Source organism: Aedes aegypti, chromosome 1 (genome assembly GCF_002204515.2).
Source record: "Aedes aegypti strain LVP_AGWG chromosome 1, AaegL5.0 Primary Assembly, whole genome shotgun sequence".
In the NCBI taxonomy this organism is placed as follows: domain Eukaryota; kingdom Metazoa; phylum Arthropoda; class Insecta; order Diptera; family Culicidae; genus Aedes; species Aedes aegypti.
The window spans coordinates 238,859,387-238,885,304 of NC_035107.1; the positions used below are offsets into that span (position 1 = coordinate 238,859,387).

General features: G+C 37.6%; 1 protein-coding gene across 5 annotated transcripts in view; it reads right to left on the minus strand.

The window, feature by feature from the left end:
- Positions 1-25,918, minus strand: part of LOC110674038 (cadherin-87A) — an 869,996-nt gene that overhangs the window by 117,881 nt on the left and 726,197 nt on the right. For all 5 annotated transcript variants that reach the window (XM_021837330.1, XM_021837335.1, XM_021837332.1 and 2 more), the window contains 3 exons: positions 25,524-25,584; positions 15,327-15,780; positions 5,203-5,307 (listed from right to left, as the gene is read on the minus strand). In XM_021837330.1, the coding sequence (XP_021693022.1) occupies positions 5,203-5,307; positions 15,327-15,780; positions 25,524-25,584 (620 nt within the window). The remainder of the gene's footprint in view (positions 1-5,202; positions 5,308-15,326; positions 15,781-25,523; positions 25,585-25,918) is intronic.

Genomic DNA, 25,918 nt, shown 5'->3' on the forward strand with positions numbered 1-25,918 from the left:
GAAAATCCCCTGGAGAATTTTCCGGAGAAATTTATGAAGAAAATCTCCGGAGGAATACCTGGAGCAGATCGCCAGAGGAGTTTCTGGACGAAATTCCCAGAAGAATTCCTGGAGGAAACCCAGTAGGAGTTGCGGGAGAAAATCCTCAGAGGTGCTTCTTGAGGAAATCCCAGGAAATTTCTGGACAAATTTCCCGACGAATTTCTGGACGAAATCTCCGGAGTATTAGATATTGACAATCCCCTGAGAAATTTCTGGAGAAAATTCCGGGAGGAGTTTCTTGGGATATCACCGGAGGAACTTTTGAAATCCTCGGAGGAATTACTGCAAAAATTCTAGGAGAAATTCCTGCAAAAAAATCCCAGGGGAAATTTCTGGTTTAAATCCCAAAAGAAATTCCTACAGGATGTCCTCAAAAAAAAAAAAAAAAACAAAAAAGATCTGAAAAATCCCCGAAAGAATTTCTGGAGAAAATCCTCAGAGGAATTTCTTAATTAATTTCTGGACGAAATCTCCAGAGAAAACCCTGGATCAAATCCCTGAGGAGTTGCTATTGGAAATCCTCTGGGACAATCTCTGGAAAAATTCTTGGTGCAAATCCCCAGAGATATTTCTGGAAGGAATCTTCGGATAAATTGGAATTATTATTGGAAAATACTCCGGAGGAAATCCCCAGGGGAATTTCTGGACTTTATCTACGGAGAAATTTCTAATGGAAATAATACTGCTTTCTGAAGAAATTCCAGCAACAAATCGCCGGAGGTATTCCTCCAGTAAATCCCCGGATGAATGCCTGAAAGAAATTGCTGGAGAAAATCCCCGCAGTCAATGTTGGGGGATATCTTTGTAAGAACCCTTGTAACACCCAGAGGACTTCGTGGAGGAAATCTCTGGAGAGATTCCTGGTGCAATCTCCAAAGAGCTTTCCGGAGAAATTTCTGTTTTAAATTCTATGAAAAATTAAAAATATCCTTAAAGAATTTCTGGAAAAAATCCACTGGATTCCTGGATGACATCCCCGAAGGAATTTTTGTTGGAAATAAAGGGTATTACATACAATAAAGGGTACATTCTTGGAGAAAATCCCGGAGGAGTTCTTGGGGGAAAACTCCTGAAGAATTCTTGGGAAAAATGTCTGGACAAAATCTCCGGAGGAATAGTAGGATCAAATCGCCAGAGGAGTTTGTGTAGGTAATCCTAGAAGAAATTCCTGGATAAAATCCCCAAATGAATTCTAGGAGAAATTCCTGGTTTAAATCCCAAGAGAAATTTCTGGAGGAAATCTCCGGAAAAAATCTCTGAAAAAAATCCCCGATATCATTGCTGAATAAATTCCTCAAAGGAAATTTTTAATTAATTTCTGAACGAAATCCCCAGAGAAATTCCTGAGCGAAATCCCCGGAGGAATTGCTGTTGGAAATCCCAAAAATTCCTGGAGAAAATCCCAGAGGAGTTCTTGGGGGAATTCTTGGAAAAAATCTCCCGAGGAATTTCTGGACAGCTCCACCGGGAGCTCCAGATGAACTTCGGAGGAATTGCTGGTGGGACTCCACAAAAATGGGGGAGAGTTTCCGGAGGAAGTCTGGGAGTTTTTTTTCCGGAGGAAGTCTGGAGAAATATTCAGAGAAACTGCAGAGGAATTCCTGGAGAAACCCCGAAAAATTTTTCTGGAGAAACTACGAAGAGATTACTGGACGAATTGCTGGAGGAATCATGAAGAAAATATAACCGAGGAGCTCCAAAGGATATCCCGGAGGAACTAAGAAGGAATTGCTGGAGGATATCTAAAAAAATCTAGAGTGACTTCATGAAGGAAACCCGAAGGCACTTCGGATGAAGTTATAGAAGATTTTTGCAGCAATTTCTAGTGGAACACTGAAGGAACTTCCGAAGAATTGCTGAAGGAACTCAGGAGGAATTTTTGGAAGCAAGGAATTTCTAAATGATTCCAGGGAACTCTATAGAAATTCTAGGAGAAACTCGTGAGAATTTCCCGGAGAAACTGGAGGAATTCTTGGAGAAACCCTGGAGAAATTCCCGAAGTATCTAAGGGAATTTTTCTAGGAGCATTTTCGGAGCTCCACCAGGAATTCCTTCGGATTTTTGCCGTAGTTTCTCCAATAATTTAATCGAACTTTCTCCAGGAAGCCTCCAATAATTCCTCGGAAATCCTCCAGAGTTCCACTAGGAATCCTTCTGGAGTTACTCGAATAATTCTCTTCGATTTTCTCCAGAAAATTCTCCAGAGTTTTCCCAAGAAATGCTCCAAAGTTCCTCCGAGAAATTGTCACGAGTTTCTCCTAGAATGTTTTCAGAGTTCCCTGAAATTCTCCAGAAATTCCTTACTTCCAAAAAATTTCTCCGGATTTCCTCCAGCAATTTCTTTGAGGTTCCTCTGGAATTCTAACAGAAATTGCTGCAAAGTTCCTTCGGATTTCCTTCATGAAGTTACTCTAGATTTTTGTTTCCTTCGGAATATCCTTAGGATCTTCACCGGTTAAATTTTCTTCATGGTTCCTCCAGCAACTCCTCCAGTAATTTCTACGTAGTTTCTCCAGAAAATTCATCCGGGGTTTCTTCAGGAATTCCTCTGGAGTTTCTCTGAATACTTCTTCAGACTTCTTGCGGGAAATTCTCTCAGACTTTCTCCGGAAATCCTCCACAGTTTTTTCATGGAGTCCCATCAGCAATTCCTCCGAAGTTCTTCTGGAGCTCCATCGGAAATTTATTAGCAGTTCTTCCGGAGCTGCACCGAGAATACCTCCGGCTCTTCCGAAAATTCTTTTGAAGCTCCGTCGCGAATTCTATCGAGATTCATGCGGGAAATCCTTTGTAGTTCAACCGTGTACTCCTTCGGAGTTCGTTCAGAATTCTTCAGCTTTAATCAATTCTGCTGTTCAATTCATTATTTGTTTCTTTTGTTAATCACATTTGAAATGGATCGAAAAAAAAAAATACAACAACCGGTGCAAAATAAAATAGACCAAACACGCGCATCAGTTTGGTCTATTTTACTGGTCTCTTTAATTTTGACAGGTCCGTTTTTGGTATAAACTTTGGACCAAAAATTGAACCACCGGTGAAGTTGCCCTAAGACATGTAATTTATGTATTTATTTTTTTGTGAGTCCAGGGCTACAAAGCAAAGCCATGCTGAAGGTGTCTGAGTTCGATTCCCGGTCGGTCCAGGATCGTAATGGAAATTTTCTTGACTTCCCTGGGCATAGAGTATCATCGTACCTGTCACACGATATACGAATGTGAAAATGGCAACTTTGGCAAAGAAACCTCTCAGTTAATAACAGTGGAAGTGCTCATAAGAACACTTAGTTGAGAGGCCGGTTCTGTCCCAGTGGGGACGTTAATGCCAAGAAGAAGAAATGTAATTTTAAAAACGAAATTTTGAGTAACTCAAAAGCAAAAGTACCATTTTCCAATATATGATTTTACTAAACCTGTAGACTTATGAGGCTGTGCAGGAATTTCGTCAGCTAAGGATTTTCTGCTGAGATGCAGTCGCATTTAGAAGAAGGATCAAATACCCCAGTCTCCCTTATCAACCGAAGAAATGGTTATTGGCAGTGGCATTTGCTATTCTTCATCTGTCCAAAACTTCCCTCTCGCCGTCAAGTGGTGGGACTCACCTTTCTCTCACCATCGAGAAAACGGAACCGGCAGCCAGCGGTAGCATCCTCTCAGTAATATTTAGTGGGCAGTAACCGATCCACTCAGCTGCAACCGAATGGAAATTATTCTAATGAAAATCTTGCCCAAGGCCTCGGACTCGGCAACTCTAATCGGCTGAGAGAACCTTGCGGAAGAATGTCTAGCAGCATCAAATGTTTCCACATGTGTACCTCGGTATGTAGGACCATTTGTCCCGTTAGGCTGATCCAAAAGAGCCGACCTGTAAACCCATTGTATAATTTTTTTTTAGATAAATTCAACTCATGTAACTTTTTACGAAGTTCGTTAATTGAGTTGAGACGATTGAATGCCTACCTTCCTTAGCCGAGTGGTTAAAGTCCGCAGCTACAAAGCAAAGCCATGCTGAAGATGTCTGGGTTTGACAAAGATAGCTCTTAGTTAATAATTGTGGAAGTGCTCAATGAACACTAAACTGAGAAGCAGGCTTTGACCCAGTGAGGACGTAATGCCAAGAAGAATACGATTCAATGCATTTTTTTCTAAAGGTGACAAAATTGTGAATAGACGTCTATTTACACATGTAGAATCATATGCCTGCAGTTTGTTCAAGGAATTTTTGGAAGATCTGATTATCCTGATAAAGATCCATAAACACAATTGATATACATTGCATACTTATTCGTTTATAAAATGAATTAGAACTATACTCTCGTCATTGTTGAAGTATATGAAAATCGATCTTAAAGATTATGAGTATTAACAAAATGAGCCATTGTTATCCGCTATCCTCATCAGCCAGATCAACTCGAGTTTCATTTCTAACCGCATCGGTCTAATCTTACCCCCGTGAACCCATCCTGACTGGGTGGGTACTCGGAGCCGGTGGCAAATCCGCTCAGGCAATTATTAATATTCATATTGAATTTCATACTTGGTTGCATTCATAGTAGTTTTGCCGGTCTTTCGCCATAATTCTCCGTCTTCCTCCTCTTGACCCGGCAAGAGTCAGCCAAGAGTCAGAGTGCTCAGGGAAGGTGGTATTGTTTCAGCGCCACAAGCCGAGCACAAACCTGGCAGAAAATTGAAGCTTAAGCATTTGGAGTAGGGTACCTATGCCGAACAGGGCTTAGCCCTGTTCGGTACGACGCAGTGGTTCTCAATCTTATAGAAGTTGTAACCTCTTGTTAACTTCTACATTCATTACTCAAGAAAAACGACACTTATTCAAAATGGCTTCGCGAAGCCCTTGAGAAAAGTTACCACGCACCTCTAGAGGTCCGTGGATCTCTGGTTTGGAAACCCTGGTATAACGAAACGCATTCAGAGAAAAGTTCATCACAAGATCCTGAAGCGGAGAGGAGCGGCGAGACGTCGAAGTCGGGTTGAAATTGCCTGTCTTATTATTGCCTCCGTTTGAAGTGGATGACCGGGTCTGCGATTGACGGGGTGGAAAATGTGGAAAAAGATACTCAACCAAGTCATGTGGGTATCGGTGGGAAGGTGGCCTTCAGGGATAACGTAACAAGAGGAATGGAACTTGAAAGTGTAGACTTACCGGTGGCTCTTCATTTACGTCGATGATTGTGATTATGAGGAGACCTTCGCCCTGCTGAATCGATGGGGCGGTTGTGTCCGTTACCAGAACCGTGATTCGGATCACCTAGAAAAATGAATGAATACAATTATTAGTAAAAAGTTGTTTTCACTTTCTTAGTTTTGAATGGAGATGGAGTCGATGTTTAACAAGAACCAATCACGGAGTTATTCAGCAAGACCGTGCTCAGGGTGGTGGGTTCGAATCCAGAACAGTAGAGAATCTTTTCGTAATGGAAATTTACTTGGCTTTCTAGGGCAAATAGTATATTTGTAAATGCCATTTAATATACAAATGTAAAAAGCGTAAATTGGCAGAGGAAGCTCTGAGTTAACAACTATGGAAGTGTTCATGGAACATTAACCTTTGAAGCAGGCTCTGTATCTGTGACTTAACGCAACAAAGAAAAAAAAACTGTTGGCTTGAAATCTAGATCGACATAATATGCGTAGAAACATGGTTTAATGACTGTTGCAATATAGTCATCTTACTCGGTTTACATCGAGTTCATAATCATTCGTGGAGCTACCACAGGAAAAATAATGTTACGCAAGATGTGTTGAACAACTCAATTCATATTTAAAAGCCACATTTTCAACCAAACTTGACGGGAAAATCGACCACTATGGATTGGACTGCATTGGAAATAGCCCGTTTTTAGTTAGCAATAAACAAAACATCTATTTTTTTTCTTATAGGTAGAAACAGCCTTGAAGCTATTCTCGAATTTTTTTGGCAAAAAATAAATTGAAATTTAAGCTTTATCATCGACCTGAAGTAATTGAACTATGTTTCATGTAGATCAGATGTAATTCTACGCCCTGTATTACATAAACCAAAATTTCCAAGTTGTATCAGTTTTCTCAAATAGATCAGGTGTATCTTAACGCCCTATTGCACATAAATATTATAATATAATATTATATCAACGCCCTGGAGTAATTTGACCTTATTCTACGTAACTCAGATGAATTTAATCTGATCGATTGCATCAACGCCCTGAAGTAATTTGACTCTATCCCACACAGATCTCTGCGAGATATGGAGCATCATAACATCCGATAGAAAGTCAATCGAGATTACCATGCTATATTACCCCCCTGAAGTAATTTGACTTTATTCAACGTAGATCAGATGACTATTAACGCACTGTATGATATCAATCGATCAGGCTGTATCAACACAGCATCTTTACGCCCTGTAAAGAAACAATAAAAAAACGCCGTCTAATAATTTGACCTTATTCCGTGTGAATCAGATGCATCTTAGCGCCTTGAATGGCATAAATCGATATTAGCTGTATCATGTAGATCATCGCCCTGCATGAAAGAAATCGTAAAAGGCAAGCTGTATCAACGTCTTCGAGTGAGTTGGCCTCATTCCACGTAGAATAGATGAATCCTTACGCCCTGCATGTCTTTGCGATATCTGGAGCATCTTTAAACCCTTCTTCTTCTTCTTCTTCTTCTGCCTGTTATTAACTGAGAGCTTTCTTAGCCAAAGTTGCCATTTTCGCATTCGTATATTGTGTGGCAGGTACGATGATACTCTATGCCCAGGGAAATCAAGGAAATTTCCATTACGAAATGATCCTGGACCGATCGGGATTCGAACCCAGACACCTTCAGCATGGCTTTGCTAAGGAAGGTCCCTGAAGTATTCTTTACACCCTGTAGGAAAATACACAAATTTCCGAGCTGTATCAACGCTCTGGAGTATTTTCACTTGATCCTATGTAGAACAGGTGTATCTCAACGCCTTTAGGGATATCAATCAAAAACTCAAAGCTTTATCAACGCCCTGAAGAAATTTGACGTTATTTCACGTAGATCAGATGAATCTTAACGCCCTATATGTCACCAATCGATCAAACTGTATCGATTCCCTGCAGTAGTTTGAGTGTGTTGCCCATAGACCTTTACGAGATTTGGAGCATCTTAACACCCTATGGAAAACCAATCGAAATGTCCATGTTGTATCAACGCCCTGGAGTATATTGACGTTGTGTCATATAAATCAGCTAGGAGAAGGGGTGGTAAAATGAACACCTTAAGGAAATCATCTTGTTTCTGATAGAAAAACGAGGAATTTGTATAGTTCTATCGCACAGCATCAAATATAGGGATGTAATCTATAGCAGCGACATGGATTCATACTAAAATCTAAATTTTCACATATTTTCATCGCTATCAAAAAGCGATGCAAATGTTCATTTTACCTGCACTATGTGGGTAAAATGAACAGCGGTTGGTGGTAAAATGAACACCACGCAAAAAAATGTGAGCAGAACAAATGTTTCTGTAAATTTTCATTGCCCCACCGGAAGTACATCCATTAATGATTGTAACTCATTCAAAAAGAATTCTAAAGGTATCAGATTTGGCATTACATCATAACGATATTCACCTCACTGAAAAACCTCAAGTCTTCCGAGCTAAAAGTTAAGTCAGTTCTAATTTTCAAACGTGGTTTTCTGAAATCTTAGTTTTCGTTGACATTTTCACTCTAATTGACCTCGGTATCAACTCGAACACTCAGATTTATGCTCTAAATCGCCCGTGTGCGATAAAAATTCATCGAAATATGTTTTTTCTCAATAAAAGGCAGGGTGTTCATTTTACCACCACTTCCCCTACATATTTACTCCCTGTTTGACATCAATTGCATATTATAAGCGGTGTCTACGCTCTGGACAAATTGACTTTACCCTATGTAGATCTGGTTCATCTTAATACCTTGAATCAATTGAAAATTCCAAGCAGTTTCGACGCCTGGGAGTAATTTGTTCTTATTTCACGTAGATTAGGTGCAGAACGTGAAGAATATCAATCGAAAATTCCAAGTTATAATGAAGAATTAGAGTAATTTGACCACCTGTGTAGATCAGGTGCATTTTAGCGCCCTGTATCTATTTAAAACTCCAAACCCTAGAGTAATTTGACCTTATCCTACGTAAATCAAGCTATATTACGGTCCTGGAATAATTTCAAATCCATAATCTAGATGTTTTATGGGAACCGACTTTCTCCATATAAAGTGCCTTTGGCGGCCATTTTGGAGTGCTTCGTGAAGTCCAAGCAGGACAGTTCGGTTTTGCGTCGTCCGATTGATTTTGCTGACGGTTTCGCGCGTGTTTTCGTCGCCGGAGATTTTTTTTCCCCTGTTTTGGAGCGTCTTGCTGGGTACGTATTTACGTATTTGGGAAGGCCCAAGAAAGACGGTTTATTTTCGGGACGCCAAGAAGTTTTGCTGTCAGTGTCAGTTTTGTGTTCAGTCGAGAATGGATTACCAACTGGTGAGTTCGTTTCATGCTTATGATAACACATATTTTCTTGAAAGCGTACACACCAAAAAAATCTTAGATTCACACGTAACGTAATATTAGCCTAAATCATGCAAAGCCATTTCTCATGTATTATTCAATGATAAAACCTATAAACACATCTATTATATACAACATTGTTACCAAAATCCTTAATATTGAACGCGAAACGTCTTCTTTCGAATAATGTTGCATGCAAAACGGCACGGTTTACATGATTTTCACGCTGAAAATTCAATCATAAATAATGCACATGGAATGACAAGCCGTCGATCCATCCATGTGCATTATTTTTGACAGAATATTCAGCGATGAATCATGTAAACCAAGAATTCTTGTTTGCAATTTCACTATCAAGATGCAAGAAAGCATGCAACATTGACGAATGTTGGATGGAAGATCATGAAATGTTTCAGTTTCACTCAAGTTTGCAAGCATTATCGAATGCAATGAGACAGTTTACATTAATTATCGTTGAATGTTCAGTTTCAACTCGTTTTACATGATTATCATTAAAAGTTACGTGCCATGTAAATTTGAGATTTTTTTGCTGTAATATTAAAACAAACTTTGTATGGTTTTTCACTATAGGTGTCGGCATTATGCTTTTTTCTTATACAATTTGAATATACATATATTTTTCTCTTTTTGACATTATTAAAAATTATCTTTTGAATTGTTCGACATTGTGAATGTAGACGTATTTTCTAAAACTTCTACCATATCGAGACAAAATGCACAGTAATACTCATATGTAATTTTCAAACAAACTATGTATGGTTCGTCACTACAAGTGTCGGCATTATTCCTGTTTCATATGAGTTAAAATATATACATGTAATTTTCAGTTTTCGTCATTAATAAAAACGTCTTTTGAATTGTTCGACATTATAGATGTTGACGTATTTTTTCCAAAAACTTATCGAGACAAAAATACAAAACTAGCTTTAAATACAAGTCGTATATTTCCCCCTTGTCCATGGATCGCATCACCGACCAGAGGTGACTCCCAGATCTTTTCCTCCCTCACTAATAAACACCCTTCCCGTGGTGATTGTGGAGATGCAGAGGTATTCTCGGTCTCTAGAAGCAACAATCATTACACCCTAACATTCCTTCCCCATCCCAACTGACTGTAAGGACTTGGCCGGCGCCGTTATTGATCAATAATATTAGATCTGCTAAAATTACACTTCGAGAGTAAGCGGAAACTCCCATCCCTTATTCATTTGGATCGTAGTGCAATTCTTACCAGTTCAGATCAATCACGGAGTAGCAACCATTGACATGTACAGTCAGTCTATGCTATGCTATGCTATGCTATAAAGTGTCTTTGGCGGCCATTTTGTTTTTGGTCAATTAATCAAAAAAATAAAATAAAATGTAGACTATAGAATGCCAGGTATTAAGGAGCTACTCAGAAAAATCACAAAAATCGATGTTGAAGATATCTGAAATTTGCGATATGATGTTTTTTTTTAAGTGTTCAAGATCTTTATTTGGTCAGCGTAGCACCACAAGCCTAAATGCCCATTATTCAAAGCCGGCGCCATCAAATTGCTTAATTTTTTCACAACAAACTCTAATTGATGTATTGTTTCGAAGAGTGGATATCCGAATACGATGAAAATTCTGTAGAGTGAGATTATTTTTACGTGGGTTAAGGCTATGGGTCGGACCCCCAAGCAATTTCGGAATATATTCGGATCCAGATGACCAATGATCAATATCGACACAGATTCTAAAACAAGAAGAGTTTTTTGAGAACTTTTGAAAAAAAATGTGCAAAAACATCGAGAAATAAATAAGTTATCGGGATTTGAATATTTGCGGTAAAAATGAAGCTGCTAGTAGAGGGGTTAATATCCCTTATTCTTGACCAGACCACAAAATCATCCCAATCATTTATCATTATCATACCTATCTTTTGATAGTATCAATTGACACTAACAGTACTGTCACCTCTTTAAAATTGATGGAGACAATTTTGAAATCCAATATGGCGACTTTCGGTTTGGAAAAATCGTTGAAATCCATGCATGCAATATGGGTAATTTCGGAACTGGCAAGATGCCATTCGATGCCATTTTGAAATCCAAGATGGCGACCTCCGATTGGGGAAAACTGTTGATGAACCGTTGTTTGTGAGAACTGATGCATTATGTGCGAATGATTGACTGCAATCAAACATGCAGTAAGCAGACACACAGCGAAGAGACCGAACGTCGTAACTTGGAATTTTGACATTTCGGTTTCAATTCGTTTTTCGTAATCACCTCTTCGAGCCCGTTCTGAAAATATCCATATTATACGGATTTTCTTCAGGTTTTCTCAAACCAGACGTCGCCATCTTAGATTTCATATTAAAGGAATATATTCTGAAGGCATTCACTAAAGTGAATCTTACTATAATTCTAATCAGAAATTTTCCCATTATTTCATCTTCTTGTATTAAAACAGACAGGTCTTTTATGGATTGGCTCACCACTTTTCTTCATTGTCTTTAATAAAAAAAAATGTTTTTTTTTGTGGTTATCTCATCGAAATTCAAATTAATGATCCCACAAACCAACGAAAGTTTTTACTGTAGCGGCTATCAGAGGTCGCCGTTTTTCTAACATGTACAAGTGTATTAACGTTTCCATGCTATAGCGGAACGGTTGTCTACCAGGTTGGTCTTAAAGTTGGTTCCATAGAACAACACTTGCAGCGACTATCTCAGGGTGATCTTCCATTACCGTCGCTTGCGAAACAAAATCTTACAATCCCTACAAAAATTTATAAAGAAAGTAGGTGCCGACATCCAAGAAGAGACTTTACAACATCCTTATTGTGTGCATATCATAGCTATTCTTTTTATAATAAATTCACCCTTCCTTTCGAAATACGCTGTTCTTCAGAGCATTGCAATGTGGCTGTGTGAATCTCACCAAAATTAGAAAAATCCAAACAAAAATAAGTATGTAAAAATTATTTGCTCAAAAACTAGCTGCTTTTCTATATTCTAATATTTGAAAAATAAATTGTTGAGAGAAACTCGCTTAATACTCATAAGGAATCGTATAATTATCTTTCCATTCTCTAACTAGAGTAAGTCTCAAAATGTTATGCGTTCAGGTAGTGGCGTTCGGGGTAGTGTCGTAGAGTTCGATTTTTGTCCCCAGACAACCAGAAGCCGCATAAAAGTTCACATACAGTCGACTCTCCACAACTCGATATTCTATAACTCGATATACAATATAACTCTATGGATTTTTCGGTCCCTTAAAATTTCCATATATCGTGCTCTCCATAAGTCGATATTTCTATGACTCGATATCTCCACTAGTCGATGTCACGTTTTTCTCCATAACTCGATATCTATTTTGAAATCATTATTAATTGAGGAAACTCGGTCTCATTCTTGTTTGGAGGTGAATAAATACTTACAAGTTGTAATAAAAGTTAAAAAACATGAACATAAAAAGAGTGTTGTCAGTAGAAATAACGTGATTTTTCGAGCACATCGAAAATAGTTTTCAAATAATAGATTTTTAAAATACTATCAACAAAATGATATTCCTTTCTTACAACAGTGATCATACATGTTTTGGAAATACAGAAATTTGTTCCTTTGATTTTGTGACATTCTGTGTCGGTATATTCCGTACACTCGTACAAAGAAAGTCGCATCAATCCGTAGCAGCTGTAAAATCAACATTTGTTATCATAGGTTTAGTCGCATAAGATCACAGGTTAGTTCGTTAGAAAATTTATATACTCGCATTGTATGCTATCATTCATCACATACTATATCACGTATATCGTCTCAACTTTTGTACGTAGACGGCCTTTTCGCGACATCTTATAAGTGAAATTTTGCACATACAAGGCCTCCAGGTGATTTCGTTCTACGTACATTTTGGTTGTCTGGGTCACCCTCTCGTCGTGCCCGTTAGCATTTTAAACAAGTAGGTCCCCTGACTGTTCTTCTTCTTCTTGACATCATCGTCCTCACTGGGGCTGAGTCTGCTTCTCAGCGTAGTGTTCTTATGAGCACTTCCACAGTAATTAACTGAGAGCTTTCTTTGCCAAAGTTGTCATTTTCGCATTCGTATATCGTGTGGCAGGAACGATGATACTATATGCCCAGGGAAGTCAAGGAAATTTCCATTACGAAAAGATCCTGGACCGACCGGGAATCGAACCCAGACATCTTCAGCATGGCTTTGCTTTGTAGCCACGGACTCTAACCACTCGGCTAAGGAAGGCCCCTCCCCTGACCGTTATTATTAGAAAAAAAATCTCCATTAAATTTGTGCTCACCAGTCGTTTTCTATAGCTAAGTTGCATGTCTGGGCAAAATTAAAAAAATACTTAGGGCCCGTTTTGAAGTTACACCCTTTTGAGTCTACTAATTCAAAGGAAATCTGAGATATTTAAACGGATTTTCCCGGAATGGCCCTGATTATCAGAGCAAATATACTATCAAATTTTGGTTCAAAGTTGGTTTTTAAGTGATTTGTAACCTCTTGGTAGAGTCTTGAATAATTGAAATTTGGAGTTACGCCCTTCTTGAGGTGTAACCATTGAAAACACTTATTTTAAATAATGCGCATTATTTATTAGGTATTGAAAGCACACATTTTTCGCCAACATGCTAGACGAGATTTGATAGTTCGGGTTTAGGCTGTTGAAAAAATACCGGATCACCTAACATACAGAATTTTAATCAATTTAATCGCTATAAGAAATAGTTTTGCCGTAAAAAAGTGCCTCAAAGACCAACATTCTAGCTTACGAGGATCTTAAGATAGAAATTGTATTTAAAAATATACGGCAGCGCCACTAAACAAACAAAATTTAAGCGAACTTGAACCCTATCAGGTAGATTTCAGGCAGCTTAAATTATTTGTTAAAAACAAACTAACCTTTTAGCTTATCATGTTCTTGAAGTAAAGATTTTTTCTGAAAATGTCATCAGTGGCATAAAGATAACAAATTTTGGAACAATTTTATCACTGTCGGGTTGATATTGGGACTCTGAACTGTTTGGTAAAAACACCAAATGTTTGATAATACAGGTTCTTCAGATACAGAAGATTGGATAAAATATGTTACAGGTCGGACTCGATAATCCGGAGAATCTATTTTGTTTTCACTCCAGATAATTGAATCCTCCGGATTATCGAATCACTAAAAGAAAATTTAAAATCTGCGATAAAAGAACTAAAATATTATATTTTTTCTCGTCGTTTTATTTATATGATGCAGTGGCGTAGCCAGAAATTATTTCTAGGAACATTTGAGGTATTGAGAAGAAACACACATTCTGGCCAGTACACACAAAAAAAACTTTTTTAACCCCCCTTTTTGTTACCTACGTCCAAAGCCGCTAATCCATCCATATTGTATAATGCAATACTATATTATCTCAAATGAAGAAAAACTGAAAAACAAGAATATTAAAAAACATACTCCGGATAATCTAGTCTAAAATTCCGGATAATCGAAGTCTACGGGTAATCGAGTCCGACCTGTACTAGCATCATATAGCGGATGAATAATTGTTCCTTCTGATACATAAGTCTCTTGAGATGGAAAAGTTTACAAAACTGAAGACACCTAGCTTAACATTTTTCACCGCCCTTAATCTGTTTCATTACTTTTGATCTCCTGAATAAATTTTTCAAAGACTAACTTCTCAGAATTTAGAGATACAGAAGATTATTAATTTGTTACTACCGCCATCTAACAAATGAATGTCCAATCAGTTTCGTTACTGCCAGATGGCCTATTCAAATATTTCACTGTCAAATACCCCTTGATCTCCTGAACATCTTTGTCGAAGACACCAACCAACTAGTCACAATTTCAATATATTGAATATTGAAGAAAAAAATCTAAACAGTTTTGTCAAAGACATCAACCTTCAAACTTTTAATGACCTCGAGATATTGAAGATTAAAGGCAATTTGTTACTAGCGCCATCTAGTGGATACATTCATAATCAGGTTTGCCACTACCATATCGACCTTGATGTGCTGAACAATTTTGTCGAAGACGCCAACCTTCTAGCTTATCAGGATTTCGAGATATAGAAGATTTAAGAGAATTTGTCCTAAGCGCCACCTAGAGGAATAACTCCGGAGGCACTTGAACCATATTCCCATATTTTCTGGACCATAAATTAGAAGAGTTTTTAGGGAAGACCTGAAAATAAAAAAAAAATCCATCGCGAAAGAAAAAAGGTGTGCACAGTTTAGTGTATTTCTCAGCATGTAAAAATAATGTTGACTGGATGAAGGATAATGGACCGAGAAGAGTTCCAATTGGCATAACAGTTTTACTTTTGGTTTAATATAAAAGAATATAATATTGGTACATATTCGTGAACGTGAATATTTTATGTAAAATGAGTGTCTCCGTCAATGCTTCTATGATCTAATCTCAAGGACAGGAAGAGACTTATTATAAAACCTTCTGATGATACAGTCTGTTTTTTAAGCGAAGGAGAAGTACCGCGTAAAAACTTGATCCAACCGTGTAAAAACACTCTCGGTGGTTGTCGAAAAATCATGAAAAACTAAGACTTTTTCCGACCTGTAAGGTAACATAGTCCTGAAAATGACTTTTTTTCATTTCCCAAGATGAGTAGTGTTACTTCTATTACAAAAGATCTGCTAAATCATAAAAAAGAGTGTTCACACTCTCAGTGGTAGAAAAACATATACCTTGATGAATGCACAGTTTGTGAATATGTTACAAGCTCGAGGGAACTTACCGCAAAATCATCCCGCTGCAGCTTCCGATTGACGAACACCTTTCCGGTCCGATCGATGCGGAACATGTCCTTGAAATCTTCCGTGTCCCGCACCTCCTTTCCGTCCTTGTCAACGGCCGTGATGGGTTCCGTTGCCGCATAATCCAACGCTTCGCTGGACGCCACATCCGGATCGAGTGCCACCAGCGTGTGGACCAACGTTCCCACTTCCGCATCCTCCGATATTTCCGCCCGCTGAGTAGTCGGCGTAAAGTACGGGGCTTTGTCGTTGCTATTGATGATGCTCACCGTCAGGGTGGTTGTCCCCGACAGACTTGGGGTGCCCAGATCCGCTGCCACTATTTCCATCTGGTAGGTGTTCCTCCGGTCGTAGTCCAACTTCCGGGCGATGGTCACCACCCCGGTTTGGTTGTCGATGGCAAAGTCATCGAAGCTTCCCTGCTGGATGCGGTACCTGTGTAACGAGATTAACAGAACCCGGGAGTGGAGGAGTTAGTTATTTATTGTAATGGCATTAAACTCGCTGAACATGACTTTGAATCGAATTTATTGGAAGATACACCCTCATAAATTTTTATTTGCTCTCGCAGATGAAGCTGAGGCGGTAGCTCCGTCGATAGTATCTTGCTGCGTTCGGTGCCCTGGAAACCTTCTGGCCTCAATTTACAAAGGACAACGAAGCGTAAGACGACAACTACAACGACGACAACAGGATCGTTAATCCTTTTTAGTCGCGAGTGCCATGGCCTGGCTCAGTTTTCTGCAGGCCTTACGGAGGAGTTCTGCTGACTGCTACAATATGCAGGATGGAAGCCACTTTGGACTCATAAATTTAGACCAGAATTTGATTAAAATTCAAAGTAATTTATGATTGCCTTATGGACCTTCAAACAGTGCAATGACAAGAAGGCCTAAAATGAAAATTGGAAAAGGTAAGTACGCTCTAAAATTATCAGGATGTGAGACATGTAGCACCGCTTGAAAACGATGTATTGTAATTTGATAATAACGCATTACATAAGCAAAAAATTAAGAATCGAATACTATATCATTTGTTATTTTTGAAAACGTGAACATACATAGACTTCAACCGTTATTAGCTTCTCTTTCCCATGCACAATGATAATGGTAATGCAAGGTAAAAGTTGCACGAATTTAGTGTCGAAATTGTTCACCTTTGAACATTGGAAAGACAAGGGTAACGAGCATTTGTGACGATTCATCATTCAAAGTTCGAACGATAAACTTTAAGCGAAATGGCGATTAAAAATTTCATCACTGACAAAAAATGCATAAATCGACACACCATCAGTGACGAGTTATAATCATTCCGAGTATATACCTTCACCATCAAACGACACCAGCGTAGTTGACACATTTGTACGAGTTCCAATATCGTTTGCGAAAAACATAGGAATAGAATTTTTCAATCCCACGCTGGTTTTTCGATTATTTGCAGGAAAGCTTCACCGGTGTGTTTCAATACCGACGAAAGGCAGTAAGAGACAGTTGGGGACGATGACGATACAGATGAACGTTCAAATAATCAAGTTATTCTAAAAATTTATTTTTATTGCCGATGATGGTGCTATACCTAGAGAGTCGTATACATCGAAAAATGGTTCAGGAGACGTTGCGCCAAGCTGTGAGTAGAACGATTGGACACGAGAGAGCACCAGGAGTGTCAGAACTAACGATTTGGATTGAATGGTCCGATGGAACGAACACTGACGGGGAAAAACATTAGAGAGGGTGGTTGTGTGAGCAAAAAATATCTTTTTAAAGTTAAATATGAAAATTTCAAAGTATTATGAATAAAATATTAAAAAGATAGAAAATAGTCATATCAGAAATTGACATGAATATAAAAAGGAATAACAATTTTGGAAGCTTTTTCCAACAAATAAATATTGAATAGCATACAGTTTTGTTCCGGTATAACATTCTTTATGTCGCTAGCAACATTGTTTGAAAAAAGATAAGTACAATATCGAGCTTGAGCTTGAGCTTGATTGCTACTCCCGTGGTTGCTACTGCTATCGCCAGATCTGCTGCACTTACACAAGGATCCAACCAGATGACTGCTTGAATGCAGAATGCAGACCAATGAGGGGAAGGGGAAGGAGTTGATGATGCATTCAACTGGCTCCCACGGTAGACCGTATATACCACTGCGTCCACGCCAGTTCACGCGGGAAGGATGAAGGGGTGGGGTATTTTTTATGGCAGAGAGGCTTGCTGGTTTGGTTAGCAGACTGCCTATGTATCAGGCGTAAGGAAAGGCGTGCTGAAATGATGGAAGAATGAAAGCGTAGGGAAACGATTTATTTATGTCCGTCTCGGGTTCTAGCAAATGCTATGAACTATGATAGATCAACTGTGATATATTAAGAGTGGTAGATAGAAGCAAGTGAAAGATACAACTACAAAGTACGAGGAAAGGGACGGGCCTGGGATTGAACCCATGAACTTATGAAGCAGAAGCGGTAGCCATTACACCACCAACCCCGTCAAAATGTTTGAAAAATAGATAGGTACAATCTGGGAGGGAGGCACCGATACTACACACGAAATATCGAACAACGTTTGTTTGAACTGAAAGATAACTCCAGCTTGCCAACAACAATCAAGGCAGGCTTGGGGAACACCGCTAGTTTTCTTTTGTTGTGTACTTTCGATCTTTCCTGACAAACATGGAAAAAGGGCCACAGTTTTCTATGCACTAAATATTTATTTTCATTGGAAAAAGTAAAACGATGCGTTTTCAATGCTTTATATTCAATCAGTTGAAAGGTGCTCACGTGACATTACTTGCATTATGTGCATGAATTGATTTTCATTCCAATTTTTGTCACTTTTGATGAAATGCGAAAATGTGTTTTAATCAGTTACGCGCTTTTTCCATGTTATTCCAATGTTTGAGATCTGGGCTCACAGTGACAGTTCGTGACAGCGGAATCTCGGCTCACTATGACGTACAGAAATTTTGTATTGGTTTCTCCCTCCCAGGGTACAATATCCCTCATTAAGTTGAAAATGACCCGAAGCAAAACGACAAATTTTGAAGAGCACAAATCTAAAGAAACAAACATCCGTTTCAGCTGAAAACTTGATCGATTGCTGATGGTGACCAATTGATTAAGTTTTCGGCTCTAACAAATTTTCGGTTGTCCAGATTTGCTCTTGACATTTTGAGGCTGGGATTCTATTCATCATTATAGAAAGTTCAGCTATGATGAAAAAGGCAATCAATTCCATGCAATTTTCCTTGTAGGATGAAATGTGACTCTTCCACGATTTTTATGGTTAATCTCACCAGACAATTTCTTGAAGAATCTCTTCTGAATAGCTTAAAAAATTTCATGAAGAATTCCGCCAGAGAATGCTTGAAAAGTTCTTTTATTAATTCCTCCTGGAAGGTCCTCTACGTAATTTTTACAAATAAATCCCAATTGTAAGTTAAAGGTATCCTCCAGATATTTTTAATAATTTGTTAAGTATTTTCAGGAATTACTGAGGATTTCTCCAAAAACTAATACAACAAAATCTAGGAGTGTCACCAAAAATGTCTTGAAGATCACCAAGCAAGTATTCATTCCACGAATTCTTCAGAGCGTTCACCATCAGTTTTTTTAACTTTGTTTTTGAAGTTCTTCCTTGAAGCTTGTCTACAGTATTGTTACAAAAAATCGCAGCAAAAATTTTCCAGACTTCCAGCAAAATAAAGCAGGATTCTTCCAGATAACGCTAAGTATTCCTCATAATATTCCACAAGAACTTCATGAGCAAATAAAATGAATTCAATTGGGCAAATGTTATTCATGATTTCTCAAAGAAGTTCATCGCAGATCTTTTTGCATTTTTTCACAGATAATTATTTATTAGATTTCTCCCGCAAGGAGCATCCCGCATTCCTCCAAAGCTCTCTCTAGACAATATTTCTTATTTTTCCTAAAATGCCTAACTAAGAAATGTTTAAAGAGTTCTAACATTCCTATAAAGCTCCTAGCGGAATACGTTCAACTGTTCCTTCAAAAACTCTTCCGCGAAAATACTCAGTGGTTTTCCGAGTAATTTGTTCAGGGATTTCTTAGAAAATTATATTATTGTATCCCAAAGATTCTCCCGAAAAATTTCCCAGTGAAATTGCCATTTTTTTTTTTCCTTCAAACCGCACTAACGAGTATTTTGGGAAATTTTTGTTTTTCATCAGATTTATTTAGATTTTGAAATTCATTCTTGAACCTCTCGAAAAATTTCTCCAGAAGTTCCATCAAGTATATTTTTAGGTTCTAGAAATTGGTTCATTGTTTTTTCGAATGGTGATCTCAGGATTTTTCCATAAACAACATTTAAAGATTTATCCACTCTCCATTTTTTGGGTCAAAAACTACTCCAGGAAAATCTCAATATGTTTAGGAATGCTTCACAAAGTTCTAGAGGGACACAAACAAAAAAAAAAGGTTTGAGAGAACTTTGTTGGTAATTTTTTGAATAGTTGCAGCTTAAATATAATTCGGAAAAAATACCTTATTTCGGTCGTAAAATTCAAGAATCAAACCATAGAATTTCTGAAACTTGTTGAGAAAGTAACTCACAGAAAAGCTAAAGGTGTTCTTGTAGGATTTACTACAAAAAATCTTATTCTTTTTACTTTTTCTTTAATAATAGAAAATGGTTGGTATTAAAACGGATAGAATTTGTACTGAAAGTATTTGAAACTAAAACCTAATATAATATTATGTATGCACCCGGAAGTTTCATCATACTATGGTGAACAACCTTAGGAAATTCCGAACATGGGTCTCTATTATCGATTTATTGGACTCCAAAATATTCAAATAATATTTTGATGACTTTCTCGGCAGCTAGTTCGAGGTGAGAATCAATATTTAGTTTTCTCCGGGTATTTCTCCAGGAAATTATCTGAAAATTTCCAGAATTTAATGGAATAGCTCTGGGAATAGCTGTAAGACTTATTACGAGAATGCCTTCAGGAATTTCTTTGAGAACTTATTCGAACCCTGAGATTTCTTAACATATTGCTCAAATTTTTTTCCATACATTTTAGGAATCCCTCTAAAAAGAACCACCGCGTATTTCATAATTCTCCTCGTAGTTTGTGTAGAAAACTTCCAAGACATTATTCAGAGAATTCCGCAAAAACTATTTCGGAGTTTTCTCCAGCAATTCCTGTGAGGATACAGTACTGGACAGAATAAAGTACGCATTGGCCGTTTTTCCATACAAAATGATCAAGTTTGGAGTCTTATATCTCGGTTTCTAGTTGTCCGATAGACCTAAAATTTTCACCGCAGCTTGAAAGTAACCTCAAATTTGCTAGGCTAGAAATTCATAGTTTTTCATTAGCGAACTTTTAAGTTATTGCAAATCTCAAATTTTGATAAAAATGACAAAATTCCAAAGTAAAACGAAATTTTAAATGAAAAAATTTAGAGCAATATGTCCTTTTGCAAAAATGTACAATTTGATAAGACACACAAGTTTGCAGAACATCATTTTTCGATAAAACTGATTGTTTTCAAAATATTTTCAAAATTAAATTTTGCAATTTTCCTGCAAAATTGTCCTTCAGGATTTTTACGAGATTTCAACTGATTCAATAATAATTTTTTGAGATATTTCTCAAAAAAGTCTTCAAGGATTTGCCCAAGATTTTTTTCAGGGCACGTCCCCATGGAAACATCAAGGAAATTCAACATTCAAACTCCAATGAAACAAGTGTAAGTTCTAATATCACCCCTGATGAACAAGGATTTCTGAAATAATTCACGGAAACTTCAGAAAGTTTTCGAAGATTTCCTAGATAAATTATTGAGATAATTGATGATAATCATCAGATGAAATCTCTACATAAATTTGTACAGAAATGATCGGAGAATGAAAAAAATGCTGTAGAGTTAAATAGACATTTAAAGTAAAAACTTAAATAAACCTCCATGGATTTTTTTATATTGAATATCTTTAGAATATCTTCTAGAGGATATCTGGAGAGAATCCTAGGGTAGTCTTTGGGAAAAAAAAATCAATCTCTAAGCAAATTACTGAAGATATTAGCGTTGGGGTGATCAAGGTTTTTCTGAATCAAATTGTGGGGAAATTCCTCTAAGCATCCTTTGAAAAATCACTGGAATTTCTGGGGGAATTAGTAAAGTAATCACTAGAAGAAATTGAGCACAGTTCCTTGTAGGATTCTTTGAAAATATTCCAGATGAAATCTCTGTACAAATTAATGGGATAGTTCCTTAGCTTTTCCCCAAGGAATTTGAGAAGAAATTCTTTAGTTGAATAAAGACACCGACACGTTAATGCTTCCAGTGGACGATTTGTCCTTTGAAGGAAGCACCACACTAGACAACGGACTACCATGCAACGTCCAATGGCACAATCGAAAAACGTTCCAGACGAAAAGTTTTCCGGTCTGAAGCGGGAATCGAACCCACTCTCTTTGACTAGATGCGGTTAAATGCTTGGTAACACTAATCGCACGGCCACGAAACCCACAATAGCCGCGGTATAGTCTCTGGAAGTTTCTCTGGAGCCTGCAGTATTTTGTATGAAAATTCATTGCAAGCAGAATAAAAAAAGACTTTGGAGACCATTCATTAAGAAAACATAGACATTTTTGAGACTTGCATTAAAATAGAGACCAAGACCCAAAAACAGAATCTGCTACCAGCCCTGACTTCGGAGAATTACTGCAAAAAAATCCTCAGGAAATTATTTTCAGAATTCCTCAAAAGAAATGCTGCAAGAGTTCTAAGTACGCTCAAGGATTTTTTTTAGGAATGGCTAAGCGGCATCCCTCAGAAATTGTTCCATAATTTGTTGTGGAATTCCTACAGGATTTTTTAAAAGAAACATTTCAATGAATTTCATCAGAAATCCAATGTCAATTCTTCGGGATTTTGTCCTTAGATTTTTTTCAGATAAAAATCATGAAAGAATCATTAGAGTGTTCCTATTGGATTTATTTTAGGAATTTCTGGAAAAATACCTCCAAGAATTCCTGCAGATAATCTCTCGAGCAATCCTATGAGAGATTCCTGGGAAAATTTATGGTGGATTTTGTGAAGCAATCTTCAGAGGAACTTCCATTGAAATTTATAGGGGAATCCTCGAAGTAAATACAGTTGACTCTCCATAACTGGATATTCAAGGGACCATCGACTTATAGAATTTAAAGAAAATTTCGAGTCATGGAATATACCGACACAGAATGTTACAAAATCAAAGGAACAAATTTCTGTATTTCCAACACATTTATGATCACTGTTGTATGAAAGGAATATCATTTTGTTGATAGTATTTTAAAATCTATTATTTGAAAACTTTTTTCGATGTGCTCGAAAAATCACGTTATTTTTACTGACAACACTTTTTTTTAATTTTCATGTTTTTTTTTAACTTTTATTACAACTTGTAAGTATTTATTCACCTCCAAACAAAAATCAGACCGAGTTTCCTAAATTAATAATAATTTCAAAATAGATATCAAGTTATGGAGAAAAATTTACATTTCACGTGACATCAACTAGTGGAGATATCGAGTTATAGAAATATCGACTTATGGAGAGCACAATATATGAAAATTTGAAGGGATCGAAAAATCCATCGAGTTAGTAGAGTATATAGAGTTATAGAATATCGAGTTGTGGAAAGTCGACTGTACTAGAGGAATTTCTTGGAAAATTCTCAAAAGGACTGCTGGTCGAACCACGGGCGAAATTTCACGAGGAAACTTAGTAGAAAATGCTGGTATAATTTTGTGGGCTTCGTGGCCGTGCGGTTAGTTTTACCAAGCATTTAGCCGCATCGAGTCAAGGGGTGTGGGTTCGATTCCCGCTTCTGTCCGGAAAACTTTTCGTCAGGAAGGTTTTTCGACTGTGCCACTGGGCGTTGCATGCTAGTCCGTTGTAAAGTGTGGTGCTTCCTTCAAAGGGCAAATCGCCCACTGGAAGCATTAACGTGTCGGTGTCTTTAAAAAAAAAAAATTTCAGGAGAAAACACCTAGAGGAATGTCCGGAGGAACTCTTTGAGGACCTCCTAGATGAACTAACAGACTAAAATGGTTGAACGAGAAAACTGTAATTGAATCGCATCTGATGAATCTACGGAGGTTCCGAAAACATGAAAGGATTTTTCCAGAAATTCCAAGGATTTTTATTTCTAAGATAAACCAAATTTTTTTGAAAGATTCTCCCAAAATGCTTCACTAATCTATTCCGGAATTCTTTCATAAAATCCAACATAAACATCTCAGATTTTTTTTTCTCTAGAAATCCTCCGAAAATTTCTCAGAAAATTCTTCATGGAAAGTTCCTCTGGCAATTAGTCGGAAAATCTCCAAAAATACCTCGCAAAATTCGTGCAGACTTTTCTCAAGAAGTTCTCATTTAATTTATGATCTCGCCCTAAAAGCCATTGGTAACCAACTTGTTATTTCAAAAAAAAAAAAAAAAATAAAATAAAACGATTGGATTCACACGTTATTCAACCATGCTACGATGAAGCTAATAGATCCTCCTCTATCTCCCAGTATTGAAAGTTCCTGTTTTGGTCCACTCATTTGCTTAACAATAACGAGTTACACACTCGATTACCAATGATTTTAGGGTGAGATCATAAGTTATACGAGAGTTGTTAAAGTTTATTTTTTATTTATTATTTTTTTTAGGGGTTTTTCGAGAAATTTTTATGATTCTCCTACTGATAATTTCAGGGAAAGATTTTAAGGAATTCCTCAAAAAATCTTATGGTAATTCCTCCTGGAAACCTTCTTATTCCTACAGAATTTCTTCAGGGATTTCCGAGGTATTTCTTTCTAAATTTATCCCGAAAATTATTTGGAAATGCCTTCTGAAATTTCTCCGTGATTTTTTTCCTGAAATTCTTCTTAGAATTCACGTAAAACCAATTGTTCCAAAAGTTCATCGGAAAATTCGTCCAGTAATTTCTAATGAAACATCGCTAAAAATTCCTCATGTGAAACACCCAAGGAAATTTTTCAATAAAATCCTTCAACAATCCTAAACGAAATTTTGCCAAGAAATCCCCCAAAATTCTTCCGATAATTTTTTTGGAAGTTATTTCAGGAATTCTTCAGCAAATTTCTCCATGAATTATCACATGTTTTCTTCCAAAGTTGTGGCAGGATTTTTTTTCGGAAGTTGCTTTGAAATTGCCTTTGGAATTTCTTTCCGAAGTTTTTTCGGATTTATCTTCGAAAGTTTCATAAGAATTTCCTTTGGAAGTTCCTTCGGAATTGCCTTCGAAATTTTCTTGGAAAATTCCTTTGGTAGTTCCTTTGCAAATTCTCTTGGTTGTTTCTTTGGAAGTTCCGTCTAAATTTCCTCCGGAAGTTCCATTGGATATTGCTTCGGAAGTTTCATAACAATTTACTTAGGAAGTTCCTTCGGAAGTTCCATCGTAGGACCTTGCGAAAGAAATTCAGAAAGACATTTCGAAGAAATTTCAAAAAAACTTGTGAAGTAAATCCCGAAGGAACTTCCTAAAAAACCGAATATAGTTCCGAAAGAACTTCTTGAAAGAGCTTCCTGAAAAACCCTCCAGATGGAACTTCCCGAAGGAACTTCTTGAAGAAACTTCCTGAAAGAGCTTCCTGAAAAAACTTCTCAAAGGAAATCCACGAAAGAAATTAGCAAAGGAACTTCCAGAAGCAAATTCTCGAAGGAACTTCCGCGAGGAAATTTCAAAGAAACGTCCTTTACGAATTTGTTTGACTAGTTTTTTTGTACATTAAAATACACCAAATGTTAATTGAAATTTCATCAATCTTGAATGAACGAGAAGAGCTGTCGTTTGCCGATTGACATGAAACTTGAAAAGTTCAAATGTTGAACCCAAATAAATGTTTCATCCAAATCAGAACAAAAATTCGAGCAGCTGGTTGATTACACGTGATTTGAATTAATTTTACATGATATAATTTAATTGCCGACATTTATCGATTTTCGGATAATTTCTGAATATTGCTCCAACCAATGTTAACAGCCACCCTAATCCCTACTATTGTTTTATCCAATCTTCTCAGTTCGATGCAAATACCTTTCCCATACGAACACACGTCACCGATCGTCGTCGCTCCCCGTCGCCCCATATTCCACCGCATTTCCCCCCAAAACTCCAGAAGGATTAAGTGAATTTTATATTTACCTGATCTCGGCGTTGATGCCGGTATCCAAATCGATTGCCTGTAAACGTTCGACTCGGGTGCCTGTAAATTGATTAGAAGGATACGGACAGAGTTAGTGAGAACGTTCGGAAAGTTTAGCACTAGTCGCCTGATGTGCTGCAAAACGCCACACACACCGCCAATCGACGTCATCGTCGCTCCCTTGCTTGCTTGCTTGCTCGCTTATAAATCTCCGATTCACGCGACGGTTGTTGTTGTGTTGCTGCAGATGCTGAATTATGGCCGAATGGCTTTGCTTTGTTTTTATAGAGCAGTTCAGCGAGAAACTACTTTCTCACGCCCATGGGTCCCCCCCTGCTCTCGATGGAGAGAATCCACTCCGAATGAATAGTCTAATGTAGTTATAAACGAGCTG